The sequence below is a fragment of the Bubalus kerabau genome, chromosome 20, assembly GCF_029407905.1.
Source record: "Bubalus kerabau isolate K-KA32 ecotype Philippines breed swamp buffalo chromosome 20, PCC_UOA_SB_1v2, whole genome shotgun sequence".
NCBI classification, from domain to species: Eukaryota; Metazoa; Chordata; class Mammalia; order Artiodactyla; family Bovidae; genus Bubalus; species Bubalus kerabau.
Window position 1 is genome coordinate 49,853,676 of NC_073643.1, and position 22,614 is coordinate 49,876,289.

General features: G+C 52.0%; 1 protein-coding gene across 1 annotated transcript; it reads right to left on the minus strand.

Annotated features, from left to right (window-relative positions):
* Window positions 1-5,658: 5,658 nt before the first annotated feature.
* ITIH1 (inter-alpha-trypsin inhibitor heavy chain 1) lies at window positions 5,659-18,107 on the minus strand. The gene is made up of 18 exons (XM_055557585.1): window positions 17,946-18,107; window positions 17,301-17,414; window positions 15,093-15,218; window positions 14,892-15,008; window positions 14,041-14,209; window positions 13,826-13,951; window positions 12,744-12,925; window positions 12,297-12,482; window positions 11,233-11,372; window positions 10,314-10,468; window positions 10,202-10,216; window positions 9,744-9,764; window positions 9,103-9,183; window positions 8,879-8,992; window positions 7,676-7,877; window positions 6,634-6,806; window positions 5,960-6,071; window positions 5,659-5,804 (listed from the first exon to the last, which is right to left on the minus strand). The coding sequence occupies exons 1-18, from the start codon at window positions 18,090-18,092 to the stop codon at window positions 5,675-5,677; spliced, it is 2,310 nt and encodes a 769-aa protein (XP_055413560.1). The 5' UTR covers window positions 18,093-18,107; the 3' UTR covers window positions 5,659-5,674.
* Between the last annotated feature and the right edge of the window lie 4,507 nt (window positions 18,108-22,614).

Genomic DNA, 22,614 nt, shown 5'->3' on the forward strand with positions numbered 1-22,614 from the left:
TCATTAGACAGAATTTGGAATTAAATGGAATCTAAGACATCTTCAGGTTCACCCTATTTCTACTCTATAGGATGGGAAAAAGAGGCCCTAGTTAGGCAGGGCTTTGCTCAGGATGACCAGCCAGCTGGCAGGCCATGGCCCTCCCTTAAGAAGCCCAGAATACTCCAGACAGTGGGCTAGGCTCTGAACCTTCACGGGCTGTCCCTCAGGGCTCTATGTCCCTGGGCCTGGGGCAGCCCTGGGCCTCAGCCTCTGTGCTGTCAATCTGAGTCCTCATTTGGGGCAGGAACCAGACAGAAGACCAGAAAAACAGAAATGCTCTGGAAAGAAGGGAGTAGAGGCCCATCACACTTTGCCAGAAGGGCCAGTGGCTCCCCAAAATACAAGGTCATCTCCCCACACCCTGTAATGTCACATATCAACTGGGCCCCCAGACAAAGCCAGGAAAGAAATTCTGAAGGGGTCATTCCAGGCCCCATTGCGAGGAGTCAGTGGGCTGCTATTCATGAAGTCAGAGCTTCTGGGCAGTGGCTGTCTCTGCTTTGGGGAGATTTGCCTGCTCCCAGAAGTGCCAACCCCCAGCTGGGAAATCCAGTGGAGGGTGGAGGCCTGGGAACTGCTTCCTGAGGCCGTGACTGCAGTGAGTGAGCCTCTAGTTCCTGGCAGGACTTCTTCAGGACTCCAAGTCCATATATTACATATATATATATATATTTTTTTTCACATGCTCATGGTAAGTAATACTTAGAAAGATCTGGATCTGGAGTGGCAGCTGCGTGGTGCTGGAGCGACTTTGAGGAGATACCCCACTTCCAAGGGCAAAGGAGAAGTCTCAGCCAGATGGTAGGAGGGGTGAAATCACGAAATCACATTTGGAATCAAACCCCATACCCAGCAGAGACCCTCAGAGGGCTCAAACAAACCTTGGGCGCACCAGGACCCAGAGACCCGACAGAGACTAAGACAGAACTGTGTTTGAGTGTCTCCTGTGGGTGCAGGTCAGCAGTGGACTGCTGCAGGGGCAGGGGCTCTGGGTGCAGTACACCTGGGTCTGGCATAAGCCCTCTTGGAGGAGGTCACCATTAACCCCACCATAGAGCCACCAGAGCTTACACAGGACTGGGGAGACAGAGTCATGGAGCACACAAACACAACCTTGTGCACACCAGGACCCAGGAGAAAGGAGCAGTGACCCCACAGGAGACTGACCCAGACTCGCTCGTGAGTGTCCAGGAGCCTCCGGCAGAGGTGTGGGTCAGTGGTGGCCTGCTGCAGGCTGGGGGCCCTGAGTGCAGCAGTGCGTGCCTGGGACCTTTTGAAGGAGGTCGCCATTATCTTCATTACCTCCACCATAGTTTGGCCTCAGGTCAAATAACATGGAGGAAACGCAGCCCCACCCATCAACAGAAAATTGTATTCAAGATTTACTAAGCATGGCCCTGCCCATCAGAACAAGACCCAGTTTCCCTCTCAGTCAGTCTCTCCCATCAGGAAGCTTCCATAAACCTCTTATCCTTATCCATCAGAGGGCAGACAGAATGAAAACCACAATCACAGAAAACTAACCAATCTGATCACATGGACCACAACCTTGTCAAACTCAATGAAACTATGAGCCATGTCATGTAGGGCCACCCAAGATAGACGGGTCATGATGGAAAGCTCTGACAAAATGTGGTCCACTGGAGAAGGGAATGGCAAACCACTTCAATATTCTTGTCTTGAGAACCCCATGAATAGTATTAAAATGGCAAAAAGATAGGACACTGGAAGATGAACACCCCAGGTTGGTAGGTGTCCAATACGCTACTGGAAATCAGTGGAGAAATAACTCCAGAAAGAATGAAGAGACAGAGCCAAAGCAAAAACAATACCAGTTGTGGATGTGACCAGTGATAGAAGTAAATTCCAATGCTGTAAGGAGCAATATTGCATAGGAACCTGCACTATTGTTAGGTCCACGAATCAAGGCAAATTGGAAGTGGTCAAACAGGAGATGGCAAGAGTGAACATTGACATTTTAGGAATCAACAAACTAAAATGGACTGGAATGGGTGAATTTAACTCAGATGACCATTAAAGCTACTACTGTGGGCAAGAATTCCTTAGAAGAAATGGAGTAGCCCTCATAGTCAAAAAGAGACTGAAATGCAGTACTTGGATGCAATCTCAAAAATGAAATGACAAAATAATCTCTGTTCATTTCCAAGGCAAACCATTCAATATCACAGTAATCCAAGTCTATGGCCTGACTAATAATGCTGAAGAAGCTGAACTTGAATGGTTCTATGAAGACCTACAAGACCTTTTAGAACTGACACCCAAAAAAGATGTCCTTTTCATTATAGGAGACTGGAATGCAAAAGTAGGAAGTCAAGAAATACCTGGAGTAACAGGCAAATTTGGCCTTGTAGTACAGAATGAAGCAGGGCAAAGGCTAATAGAGTTTTGCCAAGAGAACACACTGGTCTTCACAAACACCCTCTTCCAACAACACAAGAGAAGACTCTACACATGGACATCACCAGATGGTCAACACCAAAATCAGATTGATTATATTCTTTGCAGCCAAAGATGGAGAAGCTCTATACAGTCAGCAAAAACAAGACCGGGAGCTGACAGTGGCTCAGATCATGAACTCCTTATTGCCAAATTCAGACTTAAATTGAAGAAATAGGGAAAACGACTATATCATTCAGGTATGACCTAAATCAAATCCCTTATGATTATACACTGGAAATGAGAAATAGATTCAAGGGATTAGATCTGATAGAGTGCCTGAAGAACTATGGACAGAGGTTCATGACATTGTACAGGAGGCAGTAATCAAGACCATCACCAAGAAAAAGAAATGCAGAAAGGCAAAATGGTTGTCTGAGGAGGCCTTACAAATAGCTGTGAAAAGAAGAGAAGCAAAAACCAAAGGAGAAAAGGAAAGATATACCTATTTGATTTCAGAATTCCAAAGAATAGCAAGAAGAGATAAGAAAGCTTTCCTCAGTGATCAATGCAAAGAAATAAAGGAAAACAACAGAATGGGAAAGACTAGGGATCTCTTCAAGAAAATTAGAGATACCAAGGGAACATTTCATGCAAAGATGGGCACAATAAAGGACAGAAATGGTATGGACCTAACAGAAGCAGAAGATATTAAGAAGAGGTGGCAGGAATACACAGAAGAACTATACAAAAAAAGATCTTCATGACCCAGATAACCACGATGGTGTGATCACTCACCTAGAGCCAGACATCTGGAATGTGAAGCCAAGTGGGCCTTAGGAAGCATCACTATGAACAAAGCTAGTGGAGGTGGTGGAATTCCAGTTGAGCTATTTCAAATCCTGAAAGATGATGCTGTGAAAGTGTTGTACTCAATATGCCAGCAAATTTGGAAAACTCAGCAGTGGCCACAGGACTGGAAAAGGTCAGTTTTCATTCCAATCCCAAAGAAAGGCAATGCCAAAGAATGCTCAAACTACCTCACAATTGCACTCATGTCACACGCTAGCAAAGTAATGCTCAAAATTCTCCAAGCCAGGCTTCAACAGCATGTGAACCATGAACTTCCAGATGTTCAAACTGGTTTTAGAAAAGGCAGAGGAACCAGAGATCAAATTGCCAACATCTGTTGGATCGTTAAAAAAGCAAGAGAATATCAAAAAAACATCTATTTCTACTTTATTGACTATGCCAAAGTCTTTGACTGTGTAGATCACAACAAACTATGGAAAATTCTTTAAGAGATGGAAATAGCAGACCACCTTACCTGCCTCCTGAGAAATCTGTATGCAGGCCAGGAAGCAACAGTTAGAACTGGACATGGAGCAACAGACTGGTTCCAAATTGGGAAAAGGAGTACGTCAAGGCTGTATATTGTCACACTGCTTATTTAACTTATATGCAGGGTACATCATGAGAGTATATCATGCTTCCTTCAGTCCAGCATGAAGCACAAGCTGGAATCAAAATTGCCGGGAGAAATATCAATAACCTCAGATATGCAGATAACACCACCCTTATGGCAGAAAGCAAAGAACTAAAGAGCCTCTTTAGTGATGAAAGTGAAAGAGGAGAGTGAAAAAGTTGGCTCAAAACTCAACATTCAGAAAAGTAAGATAATGGCATCTGGTCCCATCACTTCATGGCAAATAGATGGGGGAACAATGGAAACAATGACAGACTTTATTTTTGGGGGCTCCAAAATCATTACAGATGGTGACTGCAGCCATGAAAATAAAAGACACTTGGTGTTTGGAAGAAAAGTTATGACCAACCTAGACAGCATATTAAAAAGCAGAGACATTACTTTGCCAACAAAGGTCTGTCTAGTCAAAGCTGTTTTTTCCAGTAGTCATGTATGGATGTGAGAATTGGACTATAAAGCTGAGTGCCAAAGAACTGATGCTTTTGAACTGTGGTGTTGGAGAAGACTCTTGAGAGTCCCTTGGGGAGCAAGGAGATCCAGCCAGTCCATCCTAAGGAGATCAGTCCTGAGTGTTCATTGGAAGGACTGATTCTGAAGCTGAAACTCCTACACTTTGGCCACCTGATGTGAAGAACTGATTCATTTGAAAAGACCCTAATGCTGGGAAAGATTGAAAGCGGGAGGAGAAGGGAATGACAGAGGATGAGATTGTTGGATGGCATCACTGACTCAATGGACATGAGTTTGAGTAAGCTCCGGGAGTTGGTGATGGACAGGAAGGCCTGGTGTGCTGCAGTCCATTCGGTCGCAAAGAGTCGGACACAATTGAGCTACTGAACTGAACTGAACTCAGAAAGATCTAGAACAAACTTTGGCCATCAGCCGCCAGAAAATTTACATGGAGTGGTTAAGCACATAGATGCTGATGCCAGATAGAATCGGTTCAAATCCCAGTTCCACCACTTAAACCATGAGGGATTTGCGACAAGTTACCTAACCTCGGATATAAACAGTCATGACAAAAGTGTCCCCTAGGGCTGTTGGGAGCATGGAAGTGAAAGTATGTCAGTCAGTCGTGTCCAACTCTTAGCAACCCCTTGGACTGCAGCCCACCAGGCTCCTCTGTCCATGAGATTCTCCAGGCAAGAATACCAGAGTGAGTTGCCCTTCCCTTCTCCAGGGGATCTTCTCAACCCAAGGTCTCCCGCTTTGCAGGGAAATTCTTTACCATCTCAGTCACCAGGGAAGCCCTAGCGCTGTTGGGAGTGTATATTCAGTTAATTCAGCAAAGACACTGAAAACAGTACCTGACTGCAGGAAGCACTGGGGCAGCTTCGGCCATTGTGGGTCATTCCTATACAATCCGCCAGCGTATTCTTTGGTCTCTGGACCAATAGGGGAAGCCATGTGCATGGGACACTCGGGCATTCAGAGGGCGCAGGGCCAGATGGCTACAGAGAATGGGGGTGGGGGTGGAGGCAGAGTTGGTGCAGGCTCCCTCCCGGCCTCCAGGTCTGCTGTGACTCCTGAGCCCTTCTGAGGAGCAACATCTTGGGTTGCCTCCTTGCCACCCCCTGTTCCCCAAAAGCAGCCAGGCTGAACTAGACATAGCTTCTCTTTAATGGAAATCATGAGTGCTTTGACATAGGAGACCAGCTTGGACAGGAAGGTGTGGCCAGTGCACAGGTCAGGATGCTACCCTGCCCCTCTGCTGTGGTCCCAAGGGAGGATGGGTGTGCCAGCTGGAGCTCAGAAGATATCAGGGACGATATAGTCGGTGTGGACGCCGTCAATCAGCCCATCCCCATTGTTGTGAATGAACCAGCAGGTCACCTCAGCCCCATGTCGGGGGTCCTTCCTGTAGTCTTTTTGTGAGCCCCTGAGGAGAAACATGCCAGCTTGGGTCACCTTTTGGATCCAGCAGGGCTGTACCTCCCCAGGACGCCCACCCGACCCATGTGACACCTGGAAGAAGACCTGGACCAATGATGGAGAAGGCCAAGGGCAGAGATGCTGGGAGAAAAGTCCACCCACCTGGTGACCGTCAGGCGGCGGTTCTTCACCACCATTGTGGCATCTGTCTTTGTGGGGTCAGAGCCTGGGTGGAGGTCGGACACTTTATAATCAAAGGGGTGGAAGAATTGTCCTGGAAAGGCATACAGGAGACCGTGGTTACCATCGGGGTCCTTGCTGCCTTGTACTCACTAGGTACTCCCTGGAGGTTTAGAGTTATTGGCACAATTTTTTCCCAAGGGCTTGACTGTTTCTGATAAATTTTAACATCCAAAGCCACCTCTAGTTCACTTACTATAAAGAAGCAGATATGTTGCTTCTATAGGAATTCCAAAGGAATATGGCTGGGGAGAGGGGAGTGAGGGGTAGAGAGCAGGGTCTGCAGGAAGGCCACAAAGAGAAGCAGTGTGGCCATGACCCATCCCACCCAGGAGGTGTCTGGGAGTCCACTGGACCTTTCTATTTTCTAATTGGACCTCTCCTTACACTCTCTTAGGCTCACTTAAGCTTTAGTTTCACTGTGTTTGATTACAGCCTCTTTGAGGGACAAGCCGTCACCAGGACCCTCTTTGGAGCTCTGAGCCTTGGAGGCCACATTGGAGGTGCACCTGTCCTGGTGCCTCGCAAAGCTGACCCATGGTGAGTCCTAACACCCCACCCCCCACAGCTCTGCCAGCCTGGCCAGCCGGACATACCCAGCAGCCCGTGTGTCCGTGCTGACATCCGGTGACTATCCAGCACATAGAAGCCCAGGAAGTCCTGGCGGACAGCACTCCCCCTCCACACCCGGTGCAGGACGACCTCGAAGGTGCCCCCGTCCTCCACAGACACCACCAGGTTCCTCTTCCTGTTGATGGTCACCAGCACCCTGTGGGGCCGGGTGCCATGAGGGTGGATGCGGCTTCACTGCACCTCTCCGTTCAGCTGCTCTTGTCCTTGGGACCCAGCTCTTATGACCCCCTCTCCTCTGAGATGGTTGAGTATTTCTTGCTCCACACTCCTTCCCACATGTTGCTGCTGGGTATATTCTGTACAGGCCCTGTGCTAAGCCCTCCATTGAAACTATATCATTCAATTCCCACTTTGATCCTGTGAGGACCACAGCTCAAAGAGGTTAAGAAGTTGCTCGAGTTCACATAGCTGGTGAGTGACAGAGCCAGGACTTCTACTCCAGCCTGTCTAGTATGAGTCTGTGTTCTTTGACTCATCGTATGATACACTATACTGGACCCTGCCCACCTGTCCCTATAGCTCCACTGCCCAGCACTGGGCTCTGATGCTCAGCAGTGTTTACAGATAAATGAGTGAAGGAAAGAACAAACACTAAACAAGTCATACTAAGACAGTACTGAAAGACAAGCCCAGAGAACACAAGTTCAGCAGAGGAAGAGACCAGGATGGGTTCAGGGCAGAGGTGGCCCTTGCGCTGGGCCTGGGAAGATGAGTTGCTTGGTTTGGTGGAGACAGGACTGTGGGGCAAGGGTGCCATAGGAGCTCAGGCAGCCAGGCCCAGAGACACGCATCCCGGAACCAAAGGAAATTGGGAGTGAGGGGTTGGGAATGGTTCACAGGGCCCAACATGTCTGCACGGAGGCCTTATGACCTCACTCACAGACAGAGCTCAGGGAATGAGGGTCCACAGGCTCGGGTGGCGGGGCTGGCTCTGGGGCTTCATGCCTTGGTCCTCACCACACTCACCCCTGCCTCCCTTCCCAGGCCCCCGCCTAAGCTGGTTACTCATTTTGCCGCAGGAAGGCCTGGTCCCTCCAGGAGAACACGGGCCCACCAGACCCAGGGTTCAGCGTAATGTTCTGAGGAGTCACTTCCAGCTGGAAGTCAGTTGCGGGGTTTGCGATCCCCAGCCGCCCGAAGTACGTGCCCTCATGCTTCCCAGGGCTCCCAGCCTCATTGCCGATGAGCTGCCCATTCACTGAGAAGCCTGCAGTAGGGTGAAGGGTCATCAGGTCTGGGGCCAGCTCTCACCAGAACCCTGCCAGCCAGTCTTTGCTCCTGCCCTCCCTCTTTGGTCACTGAGAGCCTCAGCACCCAAGGAGGTAGGCCTTCAGGACAGGTGCAGGCCACACAGCACCTGCCTCCCTTCCCACCACCCTCTCTGAGATTTAGAACGCTCCGTTCTGTGCTCTGAAGGAGGTTTCGCCTCCCCAGGACAGGCCTTGGGGCTGCTGCTTCTCCATGACACAGGGCAGGTGCTGTAGGTGAATCTTGGGGCCTCTCCACAGAGGCCTCCTCTGAACTGGGCAGCCAGCAGCCCCCTCCCCATTGTCACCATCCCCAAACTATCCTTGTCTCATGCTCTGAAATGTTCAGCTAGGAATCATTTCACCTGTTTATCTCCCTTCCCTAAACTCCACGAGAGCAGGGACTTTGTCCGGGTTTCCATTGTGTCCCCAGCCCTTTGGATGTGCTCAAGAAATGTATGCAGATGACCTGAATGGACTGGGAGGGTGGGAGAAGTGTCCAAGATATGGAGAGGGCGTTGTTCTCATCACTGGAGCCCGGGGGGCAGCGGGGAGGTCGACTCCAAGCCCCCTGCAGCTATGCAGGGCCAAGGGAGGGGTATGCAGCAGGGTCACAGGATAATTTACAGGACTTGGTACAAAATGAAAACAAGGGGCCCCTCCTTCAAAAATTAAGAATTTCAGGATGCAACAGCGGAGCATTAAATCAAGCATGGAGCCCTTCCCAGTGCACGCTTCTGTGCACCTGCACAGGTCACATGCCCACGAAGCTGGCCCTGTATAGCGCCCAGGCAGGTGGATGGGGTGTGATGGCGGCAGGCTGAGCCCAGCCAGGTGGCGGGTACACTGGATGTGGGCAGTGGAGGCCACAACCACTGTCCTTCCTGGTTATGGCTGAAAGTTGAGGGCAGAGGAGCCCGGGCCCCACCCTCTCTGGCAGAGGGTGTGATCTCACCAGTACCTGTGTCAGGATCCTGCACCAGGCTCAGGACCACACCAGGCTCCTCGTTGATGTTGAAGCACAGCGTGTCCTCTTTCTGGGGCACGTGGATGAGGAAGTGCGGGTCAGTATCCACTGAGGGCACAGCATGGAGTCCATTAGACTGAGCGTTAGGCAGATGGGGCCAGCTGGGGACAAGGGTTCAGCCAGGCAGGAGTGTCCCTCAGACCCTCCCAAGGACTCACCGCTAGTCACTTGGTCTGGCAACTTCTTGATGTTGAGGCTGGAGTGCGTTGGAGCAGGCTGAGAGGCCGCTAGCATGAAGGCTGAGCAGCAAGAGTGAACGGCCTTTAGAAGGGAGGTGGCCAGGCCTTCCCTGGAGCTGGTGGCTCCTTCTCTGGGGCCCCTCCCACCCAGGCAGGCTGGCCTGAGGCCACGGGTGCACGAGTGGACATGGAGACTTTGACACCTCTCGGGATGTGGGAATGGAAGTTTGGCCCAGAGCAATGGCCTGGCCTGGAGAAGAAAATGGCAACCCACTCCAGTATTCTTGTTTGGGAAATCCCATCGACAGAGGAGCCCAGTGGGCTATAGTCCTTGGGGTTGCAAGAGTCAGACATGACTGAGCAACTAAATCACCACCACCAGTGTCCTGGCCCCAGCTCGGTCTCCTTCCTGAGGACCTGGTGGGCTGGTGGCTCCGGGGTTGGGAGGCCAGGCCCAGGTCAGGGGGAGAGTTCTGAGGGCTCCCAGTGAGAGGGAGCGAGGAGCACTGGAGCAGAGAGAGACAGCCTTAGATGGGCAACACCCTGGGCTTTGCTCAGGACTGAGGGTGGTCCTGTGGAGCAGAGGTAAGACGTGCGTTGTCAGGGTGACGGCCACTTACTCTTTCTGGGTCCCACCATCTCTGTAGAGGACAAGGACAGAGGACAGTGTCACCCTCCCTGCTCCAAGGGCAACTGGGCCAAAACATCAGTCAGGCCTGGGCAGCCCTCTTCCTGGGGGTCCCAGCCCTCCTCCTGTGGGACTCAGCCCTCTCCGAGGGGTCCCAGCCCTCCTCCTGGGGGTCCCAGTCCTCCTTGCAAATGGATGCTCACACTAAGGGCCCCAAAGAAGGCCCGGGAGTGGAGGGGTTCAGGCTGTGTGAGGGCTCCCCAAACACTCAGGTGGCAACAGTTTGGTTACAACAAAGTGGGGAAGGGCATCTCAGGGAAGGAAGAGACAAAGAAAGGCTGGAGTCGGGCAGGTGTGGGGTGGGGAACTGTGTGCCTGGTGGCCAGAACTGCGCCACTTGCCCAGCCACCCAGAGCCCCTTGCAAAAGTCAACATGATTTAAAAACTCACCCAAGGGCGGAGAATCTAGAAAGGAGAGAAAGGAAAGAGAATTAACGCCCTGGAGGCTTTTGGTTCTCAGAAGCCTCCCCATGCCCACAGCCTCCCCTCAGCCAGCCCATACCATCCAGGGGCTTATCAATGATGGGCTCCAGGCCGTCCTGGTCTGTCATGCCCCTGACGGTCATGGAGGTCAGTGGGGTCACGAACTGATAGGCCAACGACATCTGCAGGGCCTTTGCTGACACGTTGGCCTTCTCCTCGCCCTCCAACTTCATCCTGCGAGACAGACACCGGCTCCTGCAGCTTGGACAACAGTAAACTTGCATTCCCTTGTCCTTTCCTGCCATTGTTCACTTGTTCAACAGGCATGGAATAAGCCCCTGCAGTGGCCCCACTCAGGGGCTGCCTTCAAGGACCTCATGATTTAAATGCCTCCCATAGAGAAATGGGTTTCCTTGGTGACTCAGACGGTAAAGAATCTGCCTGCAATACGGGAGACCCAGGCTCGATCCCTGGGTCGGGAAGATCCCGTGTTCTTGCCTGGAGAATTCCATGGACAGAGGAGCCTGGAGGGCTATAGTCCATGCGGTTGCAGAGTCGGACATCACTGAGTGACTAACAGTTTCATAGGGAAAACCTGGAGGTTTGGTAGAGCTGGGGGATGGGCCCCAGAATTCAACAGCTGTGACATTCTGGCAAGTGGTCTAGCCTCTCTGAACCCCGGTGTGCTCGGCATGTTGTGAGGATGAACTGAGTGTGTCTGGACACAGCAGCCCCACGGGCAAGGGCAGCATCGCCCACAGAGCTAAGTAGGAGCAAATGGCAGGCCGCCCTGTGCCCCCCTGCAGGCCCCGCCCACACATCGACTGCCTGGTTGATATTAACTTAGAGAGCAAAGTCAGAGAACAGTAAATCTGACCTGCTCACACGCTTCAAGACTCAGAACCACCCCTTCTTAGTTCAGAGACCCAGGGGTTGCGGGGGGTGGTGCTCTTGGGTGGTTGTGCCCCCATTCCCCTAGGCAGCCAATGGGCTGGTACCGCTTGGCCAGCAGCTCCTGGATGGTCAGGTAGGCCCACAGGCGTTCAACGTGGTTCTCCAGCATGTGGCCCCGTTCTCGGAGCAGTTTCTTCATCTCTTCCTCATCCACCAGGCAGGTTGTCATGAATTCTTGGCCCTCCTGAGAGAGGCGAGGGGGAGAGAGGCTGTGAGCCTTTGTCAGCATTCCATCCCGTCTTCCCTAAGCCTGCACTTCTCATCCTCACCCATCCATTCCTTCCATAAAGGTTGCCAAGCACCCTCTGTGAGCCAAGTTGACCCAGGCCTTGGGATCCCAGGGGAGGAGGATCAGGCTCTGCTCTCATGGAGTTACTCTGTCTGGGGGATGCCAGCAAACAGCTGGCCAGTCCACCATGCAACTGTGTCCACCCCACCCCGCTCCTCCAGATGCCCATTCAACTCGCCGCAGCACACAAGTGTGCCTTTTCTCCTCAGCTATGATATGGGGGCACATCTTCCCAGGGGTTTGCCATGCACCAGGCACTGCATAAGCCTACTACATGGATTATTCCATTTACTCCACACAACTCTCCAGTGCAGTTTTACCCTCATAGTACAGAAAGGCCTAGAGACCTGGACCCATTTGATCAATGTCACCCACCTGGAGCCGAGGTCTAGCTCAGCTTTCCTCACTGAAAGCCGGAGTCCTGAACCCTCAGCTACACCACATGGCTGGACTCCAGGCCTCCAGGACCCCAAGTGTGCATGTGCACACGTGCACTGCACTGTGGCACAAAGCTGAGTGCGTAGTGGGTGCTCAGGAAATAGTGTCACTTGAAAAGGAAGACGCTAGCCTCTCACTGCCTCATGCTCTGGGGGGAATGACATGGGGAATAACAGGTGGTCCAGTTGGCTGCAAGGGATGCCCACTTATCAAGGCCACTTGAGCCTGCCCTCAGGATGACTGTGTCGGGAGAATGTTCAGCGCTTGGCTGTGTGTGGCCTGGTGGGGTGAGGGCACTCCTCTGGGGAAAGAGAGGCTGCCAGGGGCACAGGGGTGGGGAGCTTCTGAGTGCCTCTCCACCCTTTGCAGCCCTCTATTTACCCCGTGAGCTCGCACGTCCGCCTTGAAGCTGCTCAGTTTGTGGTCAGCAATGCGCCCCGCCACCATGATTTCCGAGCCTTCGTAGTACTGTTTATGGCGGTGCTGGGTCAGGTCTGAGACGGCTTCCCGGGGGTACAGCAACTCCACATCCCTCAGGAGGGGGTTGGCTACCTGCTCATAGAAACCCTGCAGGAACGGGGAGGGGTGCAGCCTCAGAGCTGGTGCATCACCCTAGGCATCCAACAGGAAACCCCCTCACAAAGTGGTATGTCAGGATCGCTGCCTTATAGAAGGAATTGCAGGCTCAGGGGTTAAGGAACTGGCTCAAGGTCCCGCAGCTAAGTTGAACTCTACACCAGGGCTTTATCTGCTCTGGGCTGGTGGGTACATGGCTGCCAAGGCTCTGATCCCCATGGCGTGACTTTAATGGGCTGTGGGGGAGGAGACCTGCAGCTGCTGGGTGGCGTCATGGTCCTCGTAGATTCTCTGGACACGTCCATTGTTCTCCAGGGACATGATCTCCAGGAAGTTCAAGTCCACATCATGGCCAAAGCCCAAGTTGTAGAGTGGGAACCTGCCCTTGATGCCATCTCGGATATTCTTGAGGATTTGGGTACGATCCGTCACCCCTGCAGCCACACAGCCAGGTAGGGATAGGATGCGTGTGGGGCATGAGGGCACTTTGGGGCACCCTCTGGGGGCCAAGCCTCCCATCTCAGACCATCTCCAGTCCCCACTAGCCTCTTGAGGCCACGCCTCTTGCTGTCTCCCCTGGGTGATGCAACAGCTGCTAACAGAGCTCCTAGAAGACTGTCCATTTCCATGGATCCATCATGAGCAAATCTGATTTTAAACCCTCCACGGCTCCTCCCATGGCCTGTGAGGGCCTGCTGACCTTTCCGCTCTGTTTTACCTGCTTTATACATGTCTGCACTTCCTGCACAGGCCTTGCCGGTGCACAAACCTTGTTTTGTTCAAGCTGCCCCTTCTGCCAGGGATGCCTTCCTGCTTCTCCTCTCCTCCTTCCAGACGGAGCTCAGGGCTCACCTTCCTCCAAGAGGCCTTCTGAGACTCTGCATGGGTCAGGTGCCCCTTGTCTGTGGTCCTTTGGCCTCCTGGCACCCTGTTCTTTCAGAGCCCTTGACAGAGCATCTGTTCTTGGGTCTGCCTCCCCCAGTGGACCCTGGACTCCTTAAGGGCAAAGATGTTTCTCGTTCTCTTAGTGTCTCTTCTTGGTCCCTACTCCTGTGCTTGGTGAGGTACTGAAAACACAGTTCATTAAATTCAGCCTAGGAGTCCTGCCCCTCCTTCTGGGCCCTGTCCAGCCCTGTGTCATGCAGAAACTCTCCCAGTTCCCCACCTCAGGACAGAGGAGCACCTTGGAGCTTCTGCAGACTTTATGGTATGAACTCTGCTCTTAGACAAGTGCTCAGCTTTACCCTTAGCCTCCCTGCCCCCAGACGGCATCCCCAGTGCCTTCCATAATGAGCAGACCCAACACCTCCCAGGGTATCCCTGACGGCACTTACCCTCTGTGGGCTCGCCATCTGTCAACATGATGAGAATTGAGGCGTGGTTGCTGAGTTCTGGGAGGCTTTGCTGAGCTTTGTTCAAGATCTCAATTCCCCTAAGCAGACCTCCATTCAGGTTTGTAGCTGTAAAAAAAGAGAAAGCAGATCAGTGTGTGCCTTCAATCTGAGGGGACAGAGGTGGCATCAAGGTGGCCCCAGACCCCTGCCCCTACCCCCGGCCAGGGAGAATTGCTGCACGAAGTTCTGAGCTGCCTCCAGGTTGGCAGGAGATGCCTGCACCAGCGAATCCTTCCATGACTGCACTGCAGACCCAAAGAGGACCAGGTCGAAGTAGTCCCCTGGCCGCATGTCCCCCAGGATTTTATGGAGTGCCTCCTTGGTCTGTAAGGATAGGACAGTCAGTGGAGGGACAGGGCCCCAGGATAGTGCCTTTTGTAATCTCCAGATGCCTAGTTAAAAGACCCACAGGGTTAGAGGCATGTGGCAGACAAGCAGGAGGGACAAGAAAGCCAGTGGTGACAGGAGAGGAGCCTCCTGCTGAGTGAGCCCTGGGGTGGCTGAGGGCGTGGAGAAGGCAAAGGGACGCAGTGGGAAAGGGAAATGACCAGGAGTTCAGGGGGGCAGGGTTACGGCAGAGGACCCCTGGAGGCTGAGTTTATAAAACCCTGCTTGTCCACCAATGGTTTCACTGCGCCATGGACAGGGCACAGAGCATGCGTGTTGCGGGGAGGCTGCTGCCAGCTGCAAGCCATCTCTGGGACCCCTGTAATCGTCCCCACGTGCCTAGAACACAGGTCTCATCTTCCAAGCCCTCCCCCACTGGTAAACGTCACGACTCTGTGGGCCCTGTCACCTTGCTCCTATTTTTGCCATCGAGAAGTGAGTGTACTTGCTCACGGCTGCACAGTGAGAAGGGGCCCTGACCACTGGGATTTCCTGTTAGATTACCCTGCCTCTGGCCAGGGACAGAAGTCCCAAACCCAGGCTCTGCGGGCAAAACTAGTTCGGGGTGGGCGATGGGGTTGAAGAAGCTCCCACTGGGCTGTTTAAAGCCACCATTTACCTGCTTCACTTTCTGGCCTTCCATGGAGGAGCTGATGTCAATCACAAAAACCACATTCTTGTTCAGTTTTTTTAGGTTTTGGGGAGCAAAGAAGTGGGCAAAGTAGTTATTGGCGACCTGCAACACAAACGGGTGAGTGAGGCCGCTCTCACAAGGACCCCTGTCTGCCCTGTAAGTCTCAGGCTAGAAGTTCAGACTCACCAGGAGATCGCAGGCATCGTCCCGATTGACATCGTAGGTCACCTTGAAGTCCCCGTTCAGCAAGGTTGTAGAGCACGTGGGGCAGGTTTGCTGCTGGCTCACTGTGGGGCGGAAAATCACGTGACCCTGGAACAAGCGAGAGTGTGAGGCATTACTGGTTTGCAAGGACAACGTAAGATGTGTGCATGTGTGTTTGTGTCGTATATAGCCATAGGAATGAGTCTCATGCGACCCTCACCCTGCTGCTGAGAGTGCACGCCTGTGCAGAGTAGGAGAGAAGACCTGTTTCTTTGCTTACATGCTTCTGAATCATTGGAATTGTCTACAATAAGTATCGCCATTTCGGGTACACAATGAAAAACAAAATAACAGCAGCATGTTGGAAATTCCCTGGCAATCCAGTGGTCAGGACTCTGAGCTTTCATTGCTGGGGGCCCAGGTTCAATCCCTAGTTGGGGAGCTAAGATCCTGCAAGCCACATGGTGTGGCCAAAAATTTAAATAATACCAGGATGAGAGACACTGGGCATCTCATACTGTTCAGTGAAAAAAGAACACTGTGCTGGAAAATGGAACCTGCCTGGATAGACAAGGAGAAGGAAGGGCCCAGAGTGGGAGCTTCAGCCTGGTTGAACTTGGTGCTGGTGCTCAGGGAAATTGGGGGTGGTTTGCTGGAAAACTCAGCAGTGACCACAGGACTGGAAAAGGTCAGTTTTCATTCCAATCCCAAAGAAAGGCAATGCCAAAGAATGCTCAAACTACCGCACAATTGCACTCATCTCACATGCTAGTAAATACTCAAAATTCTCCAAACCAGGCTTCAGCAATATGTGAACCATGAACCTCCAGATGTTCAAGCTAGATTTAGAAAAGGCAGAGGAACCAGAGATCAAATTGCCAACATCTGCTGGATCATCAAAAAAGCAAGAAAGTTTCAGAAAAAAAACATCTATTTCTGCTTTATTGACTATGCCAAAGCCTTTGACTGTGTGGATCACAATAAACTGCGGAAAATTCTGAAGGAGATGGGAATACCAGACCACCTGACCTGCCTCTTGAGAAACCTGTATGCAGGTCAGGAAGCAACAGTTAGAACTGGACATGGAACAACAGACTGGTTCCAAATAAGAAAAGGAGTACGTCAAGGCTGTATATTGTCACCCTGCCTATTTAACTTCTATTGCAGAGTACATCATGAGAAACACTGGGCTGGAGGAAACACAAGCTGGAATCAAGATTGCCGGGAGAAATAACCTCAGATATGGAGATGACACCACCCTTATGGCCGAAAGTGAAGAAGAGCTAAAGAGCCTCTTGATGAAAGTGAAAGAGAAGAGTGAAAAAGTTGAGTAAGCTCCGGGAGTTGGTGATGGATAGGGAGGCCTGGCGTGCTGTGGTTCATGGGGTCGCAAAGAGATGGACACGACTGAGTGACTGAACTGAACTGAACTGTCCTCAATACATTTCTGTACCTCCGTATTTTCCACATTTTTCTTAAGGACCCTTTCTTTTTACATTTTGTTTGTTGGTTATAAAAGTAAAATATGTTCATTAAAGATATTTGAAAAGAATTACTAGGAAGACAAAGACCATTCCCTTGGTCCCCTACTGAAAGCAAGCGCGTTTGATAGCACTCCACCGTGTCGCATTTTGTTTCTAAGGAACCCCTCCAAAACTGTAGGAAACATTTCTTCTAAGTGAACTGTTACAGTCACTACCAAAGGTGGGTGGGGAATAAACGGTTTGCTCCTGGCTCTAGTTGAGGGCAAGTTAGGAAGCGGGGCACTAGCTGGGTATCACCCACCCATATGCCGCACTCCTCAGGAACCGGGGTAGGAGCAAGCAGGGTGCTCCTGGAATTCTTGTAGATGGGTGGGAAGCGACAAGTGGTAAGTGACTGGGTAGGCCAACATCCTTGCAAAACTTAATCATGTTTCCAAGAACACTGGGGCTTGGAATGCTGAGGTTTACACATGTGCCCTACATACCATGAATGCTTTCCCTGGAGTATGAGATAAGCAAAGAGGAAACTGAGGCTTAAGCAAGCCAGCAACTCGCTGCAGACCAGGCAGACAGACCCTCCCCAGCCTTAGGCTTTTGAGAATCAGAAGTGCTGAGTTCTCCTCTCTCTCTCCCATAGGGCAGCCTGCAGCCCCTGCCTGGTTGAGCTAGGCTGAGAAGTCTCTGAGGGCTCTGCCATCTGACGCACCTTTTTCCCTGAGAAGGACTTCTTGATAAGTTGGGCAGCCAGTTCCTTGGGGAGGAAGGAGGCCTCGACATCCAGCTTCCTGATCCCCTGGGGCTCAAAGATGTCCACGTCGATCTGTGGCATTGAAACAACTCCTGCACCAAGGCTCGCATTTGGGAACCATCATCAAGTCTCAGCCAAGAGCCAGCGTGTATCCTGGCCCCCCCACTGTATGCAGCGCCCACCCAGCTCTCAGCACATGTCACAGGCATTCCAAAAATATTGGCCAAATGAAGATGTGCATGTCTGTGCCCCTCAACTCAGCCACCACTTACGTGCCAGCCACAATGACAGCCCCTCAGGCTGCCTGGGAGTTTCCTATAAAATCCCTGAACATTCACTATCTCTCATGGTCTTTGCGGCACTTCTGGGACACACAGAACCCCCATTTAACAGATGAGCAAACTGAGGCTCAGAAGGAGAAGGCTGGAGGGTTCAGGGAGCCACAGAGAGCCACTGGAGCCCACCCGGAAGAGTTAGTACCCTCCCTGTGTGCCCAGGACTGCACACACAGGGTGCCGAGCTTACATGTGCAGCCACAGTGAGGGAAAGGCAAGAGCCTGGCTCCCGAGACCTCACACCTGCCTGTGGTCACCCGTGAGCTACCTCAAAATGCTGCACCAGCTGCTGGGGCTTGACTTTGATGACAATGTCGTACTGCATGAGCTTCCGCCTCAGCACCTCCTCGTAGGTCAGCTGGAACGTGGCCTTGCTCCGTGGACCGACGATGATGTGGATGGAGAACTGCTCCATTGTTCTCCCTGAGGCCCTGGATGTGCCACCAGGGCCAAAACCAGACGCGTCACATGGTAAGTGACGTGTGGGTCCTTGTCACTTAAAACATACTCCTCAGAATCAATTTCTCTTATTTTTAGTGCTTCCCCCAGCCTTCTTTGACCCTCACCCTGCCTTAGCTGACTGGCCAGAGTCAGGGCCCCCTTCTCCAGAGGTCTTGTCCAGCACACCTGTGCCAGCAGTGGGTTTGACCAGTTTACTCCCATCCCCTCATCCGGGGCTGCCCTCCACCCAAGACACCTTGCAGCCTTCAGATCCATGCTGGCAGGGGGTGGGTGGCACCAGAGATTGGGCCGGCAGGGCCCAGAGCTCACCTGACAAGTCCTGCATTCTCTCCTGAGATGGCTGCTTTCCGGTATTGCTTCCATGCGGTCACTTTGTCCTTTATGTCTCCGGTGAAGGCATTTTCATCTGCTGTGCTGCAGGGAGGAAGAAGCCATCAGGGCAGTGCCCCTACCCCACCACATGGGGCCTTGAGTTGGGGGCGCTCCCAGCTCGGGGGCGGGGGGGAATGGAGGTGGGGGGTGGCACTGAGGAGGCCCTGTCCAGGTGAGCGCTTGGGGAAGGGCTTCCCCTGCTGGTCTCCCGCTGACCCTAGAGTTGCTCAGGGACCCTAGCACGGAGGTGGGCAGCCCCGGCCACAGGGTCCAGCTTTAAGCCTTGGGTGCTGGCCTGTTCTCCTGGGCCCTTGGCTGAAAACATACTGTCAGAGGCTTTGGTTTGCTCTCCAAGATGGCAGCCCAGAGCAGGCCCTAAAGGGCTTTTCAGTCCCTCAGAGCTGGGTCTGGCCCGTGGCCCTTGGGGATGAGGGGAGCCCTGGCTGTGGGCTGGGCCTGGTGAACCAGGCAAGGCACGCACATGGCAAAGTCACTGATGAAGGCCGTCTTGGGTATTTCCACATTGAAGGACACTTCCTTGGCTGTGTCAGCGCTGTTGACCACTTGGCTGGTGATGATGTAGTGGGCGAAGCGAGAGGTGACTTTGCAGTTGACTTTCAAACTGCGGATGACCACACCATCGACAGCCTAAAGTGGGATGTGCAGGAGGTGGCCTAGGATGGGGGCCCCCCAGCACCCAGCTCTGACATGGGTGCTATTCTGTATGCATGAAACAGTGCCATGGGAATTGAGGTGGCTAGAGAGCCCCTGTTTGTGGGAGTCGGGAGTCCCCCTGCCCAGGGGCATGCCCCGAAGCCTGGGGGAAACTGGCAGTAATAATGGCCCCACCACAGACCCCTTTGCCGAGACCCACACTCACTGCGTCCACAGCCATTCGCTTCTGTAAAACAAAACCAGGGCAAGTGTGAATGCAAGCACTCAGGGGACCAGGGCCTATCTGTTAAGGCATGGGAGTGGGATGTAGCCTGTGTCCTCAACACCCCAGCTTCATCTCCCCAGTGCTGCTAGGGGGTCCTCTCCCTTCAGAGGAAGTCGAGGTGGGTGGGGAAAACCCCCGTCCCTGGGCTCCCTTCCAGGCTCAGCTGCCTGGTTCTGGCCCAGGGGTATACCCACATACCTTGCCACCTTTGGGATTGCGTGTGGGTGAACCCTGAGCGGCCACGGCCTGCAGGGCGAGCAGGGACACCAGGCACATGCAGAGGAGCCCCCGCAGCCCCATCGTGCTGCGCGTGATCTCAAGACTCCTGCTGCCTTGTCACCTCACTCAGACCATGAGTCAATACAATGCTGGATAAACACAGATTAAACATTAGACAAGGTCAGGGCAAGTATTCCAGTTTGAGGGATCAAAAATTGACAGTGAAAGCTTTCTCTACAGGGATTCCCAGCTGTGTAAACTCCCGGCCAGACTCAGACTGTGCCCCTCGGTTAGAACCGCACTCGGCCAGCGTGAATTGTGAATTTTAATCCCGGATCTGTGGCACAGGGGCAATACCAGTGATACGGTGGCAGGTGTCAAGAAGCCACCATTAAAAATGAATTTCTCTTCATTAGGTGTTCTTGTCAAAATTCTTTAATCATCAACAAACTTTTCAGACAGTCATATAGTCGCCTGGGAGGCAGATATGATGATTTAGGAAGTGTCTGCCCACATCCTTGTTTCTGATGGCACCAACTCTAGCCATCCTGCCAGGGCCGTCTGGACAGTTCTGGGGATACGTAATGGGTGATGCGCCTTCTAGGGCGGTCAGCTTTGGGAAGAAGAGCAGAAGCAAACCTCATCGTTTCTCTGGGCAGGGATGCAGAGGAACCGGGAACAGCGGAGACGAACATGAATGCCACGCTTTCACGATGAAGGGTGGACTACGAGCCACCCTCTGCTCTCAGCCCTTTATGATCTGATTTCATCCTCAATGTGTCCCTGGGATGTTGGTCCCACAGCAAATGAAAGAGGAGGTGTTCAAACCCACATCTCAGATGCCAAAGCCGAAGCCTATGATGCAATGACAGAAATGCCCTCTGTGTTATTAGGAAGCAAGAAGAAGCAGTCAAAGATCCCAGAAAGCCATCTTGTCCCTGCAGTCTCTTAAATTTTATGCACAAACCCTCCCTGTCCCCTACAAGCCCCAGCAGACTGGGCAGACACAACTCTGGTCAACCCCCTCCATGGCCCTGGTAGGGATGTACTGGCTGCCGTGACCCTGATGTGGTGAGGGGGCCTGGAAGCTTCTTTGATCTCTGTTTACTTGTCCTGGACTTTGTCTTATAGAGCAGCTTCTGGGAAAGGGTTTATTTTTCCTAGGCCAGAATGCCCTTCTCACCTGTTTTCTGGCCTTTGTGGGAGGTGAGATGGATCAACATGAAACTGCACACTGGGGGTTGTGTTGATTTCCTGCACGAATATCGACCATGCCCTGTGTTGGGTTGGGTACAGTGTCAGCACCAGGACACTACAACGATGAGACTCAAGTGCCTCACTGTGTTCACTAAGGTGAAGTGAAAAGTGTTAGTCACTCAGCCCATCCAACTCTTGATGGCACCATGGACTGTAGCCCAGCAGGCTTCTCTGTCCATGGGATTCTCTAGGCAAGAATACTGAAGTGGGTACCCATTCCCTTCTCCAGGATATCTTCCCAACCCAGGGACTGAACCCAGGTCTCCTGCATTACAGGCAAATTGATAACCCACAAATCCTCTGAGTTCTCTTTCTTTCCACTTCCAAGGGCTGTGGGTAAGTTCCTCTTGGTTCTGAGCTCCACTCTCTGTGTCAAGCTTCTAATTGAATTGGCTTTCCAGTCTGGGGCAGGTCAACCTGAGCTAGCATATGGTTCCACCCAGAACCCAAGCCTCTAGCTATTGGTTTTATCCACTGTTCTTCATTTGATTGCAATCCCAGTCCACATTTCTTGGGGTCAGCTGGTTCAGTCCTTTCCCTACTCCCCAGTTCCACACTGGGAATTGCTGGCACTTCACACAAGGCCTTCACTTGGCTAGGTTACTGTTAGTTTCTATTAGTGTGCACATGAGGTCTAGACTGTAGCTACTAGGAATCTTGGTAGCCAAAGCCACAAAACTGGTGGAGCACTTAAAACCTATTAGAGAACACCCACCTAACTCTAGTGCTTAATCACTTCACTCGTGTCTAACTCTGCAACTCTATGGACTGTAGCCTGCCAGGCTCTTCTGTCCATGGGATCATCCAGTCAAGAATACTGGAGCGGGTGCCATTTCCCCAGGGGATCTTTCTGACCCAGGGATCAAACCTCTGTCTACTGAGTCTCCTGCATTGGCAAGCAAATTCTTTACCACTGAGAAGCCCCAGGGAAGCCTGAGGACAGCACTCTAAGGTATTAATTTGGCTCTCAGTCAGTCAGTTTGGTCCCTCAGTCATGTCCAACTCTTCGTGACCCCATGGACTGCAGCATGCCAGGCTTCCCTGTCCATCACCAACTCCCAGAGCTTACTCAAACTCATGTCCATTGAGTCGGTGATGCCATTCAACCATCTCATCCTCTGTCATCCCCTTCTCCTCCTGCCTTCAATCTTTCCCAGCATCAGGGTCTTTTCAAATGAGTCAGGTCTTCCCATCAGATGGCCAAAGTATTGGAGTTTCAGCTTCAGCATCAGTCCTTCCAATGAATAATCAGGACTGATCTCCTTCAGGATGGACTGGTTGGATCTCCTTGCAGTCCAAGGGACTCTCAAGAATCTTCTCCATCACCACAGTTCAAAAGCATCAGTTCTTCAGTGTTCAGCTTTCTTTATAGTCCAACTCTCACATCCATACATGACTACTGAAAAAAACATAACTTTGACTAGATGGACCTTTGTTGGCAAAGTAATGTCTGTGCTTTTTAATATGCTGTCTAGGTTGGTCATAACTTTTCCTCCAAGGAGCAAGTATCTTTTAATTTCATGGCTGCAATCACCATCTGCAGTGACTTTGGAGCCCAGAAAAATAAAGTCTGTCACTGTTTCCACTGTTTCCCCATCTATTTGCTATGAAGTGATGGGACCAGATGCCATGATCTTCATTTTATGAATGTTGAGTTTTAAGCCAACTTTTTCACTCTTGTCTTTCA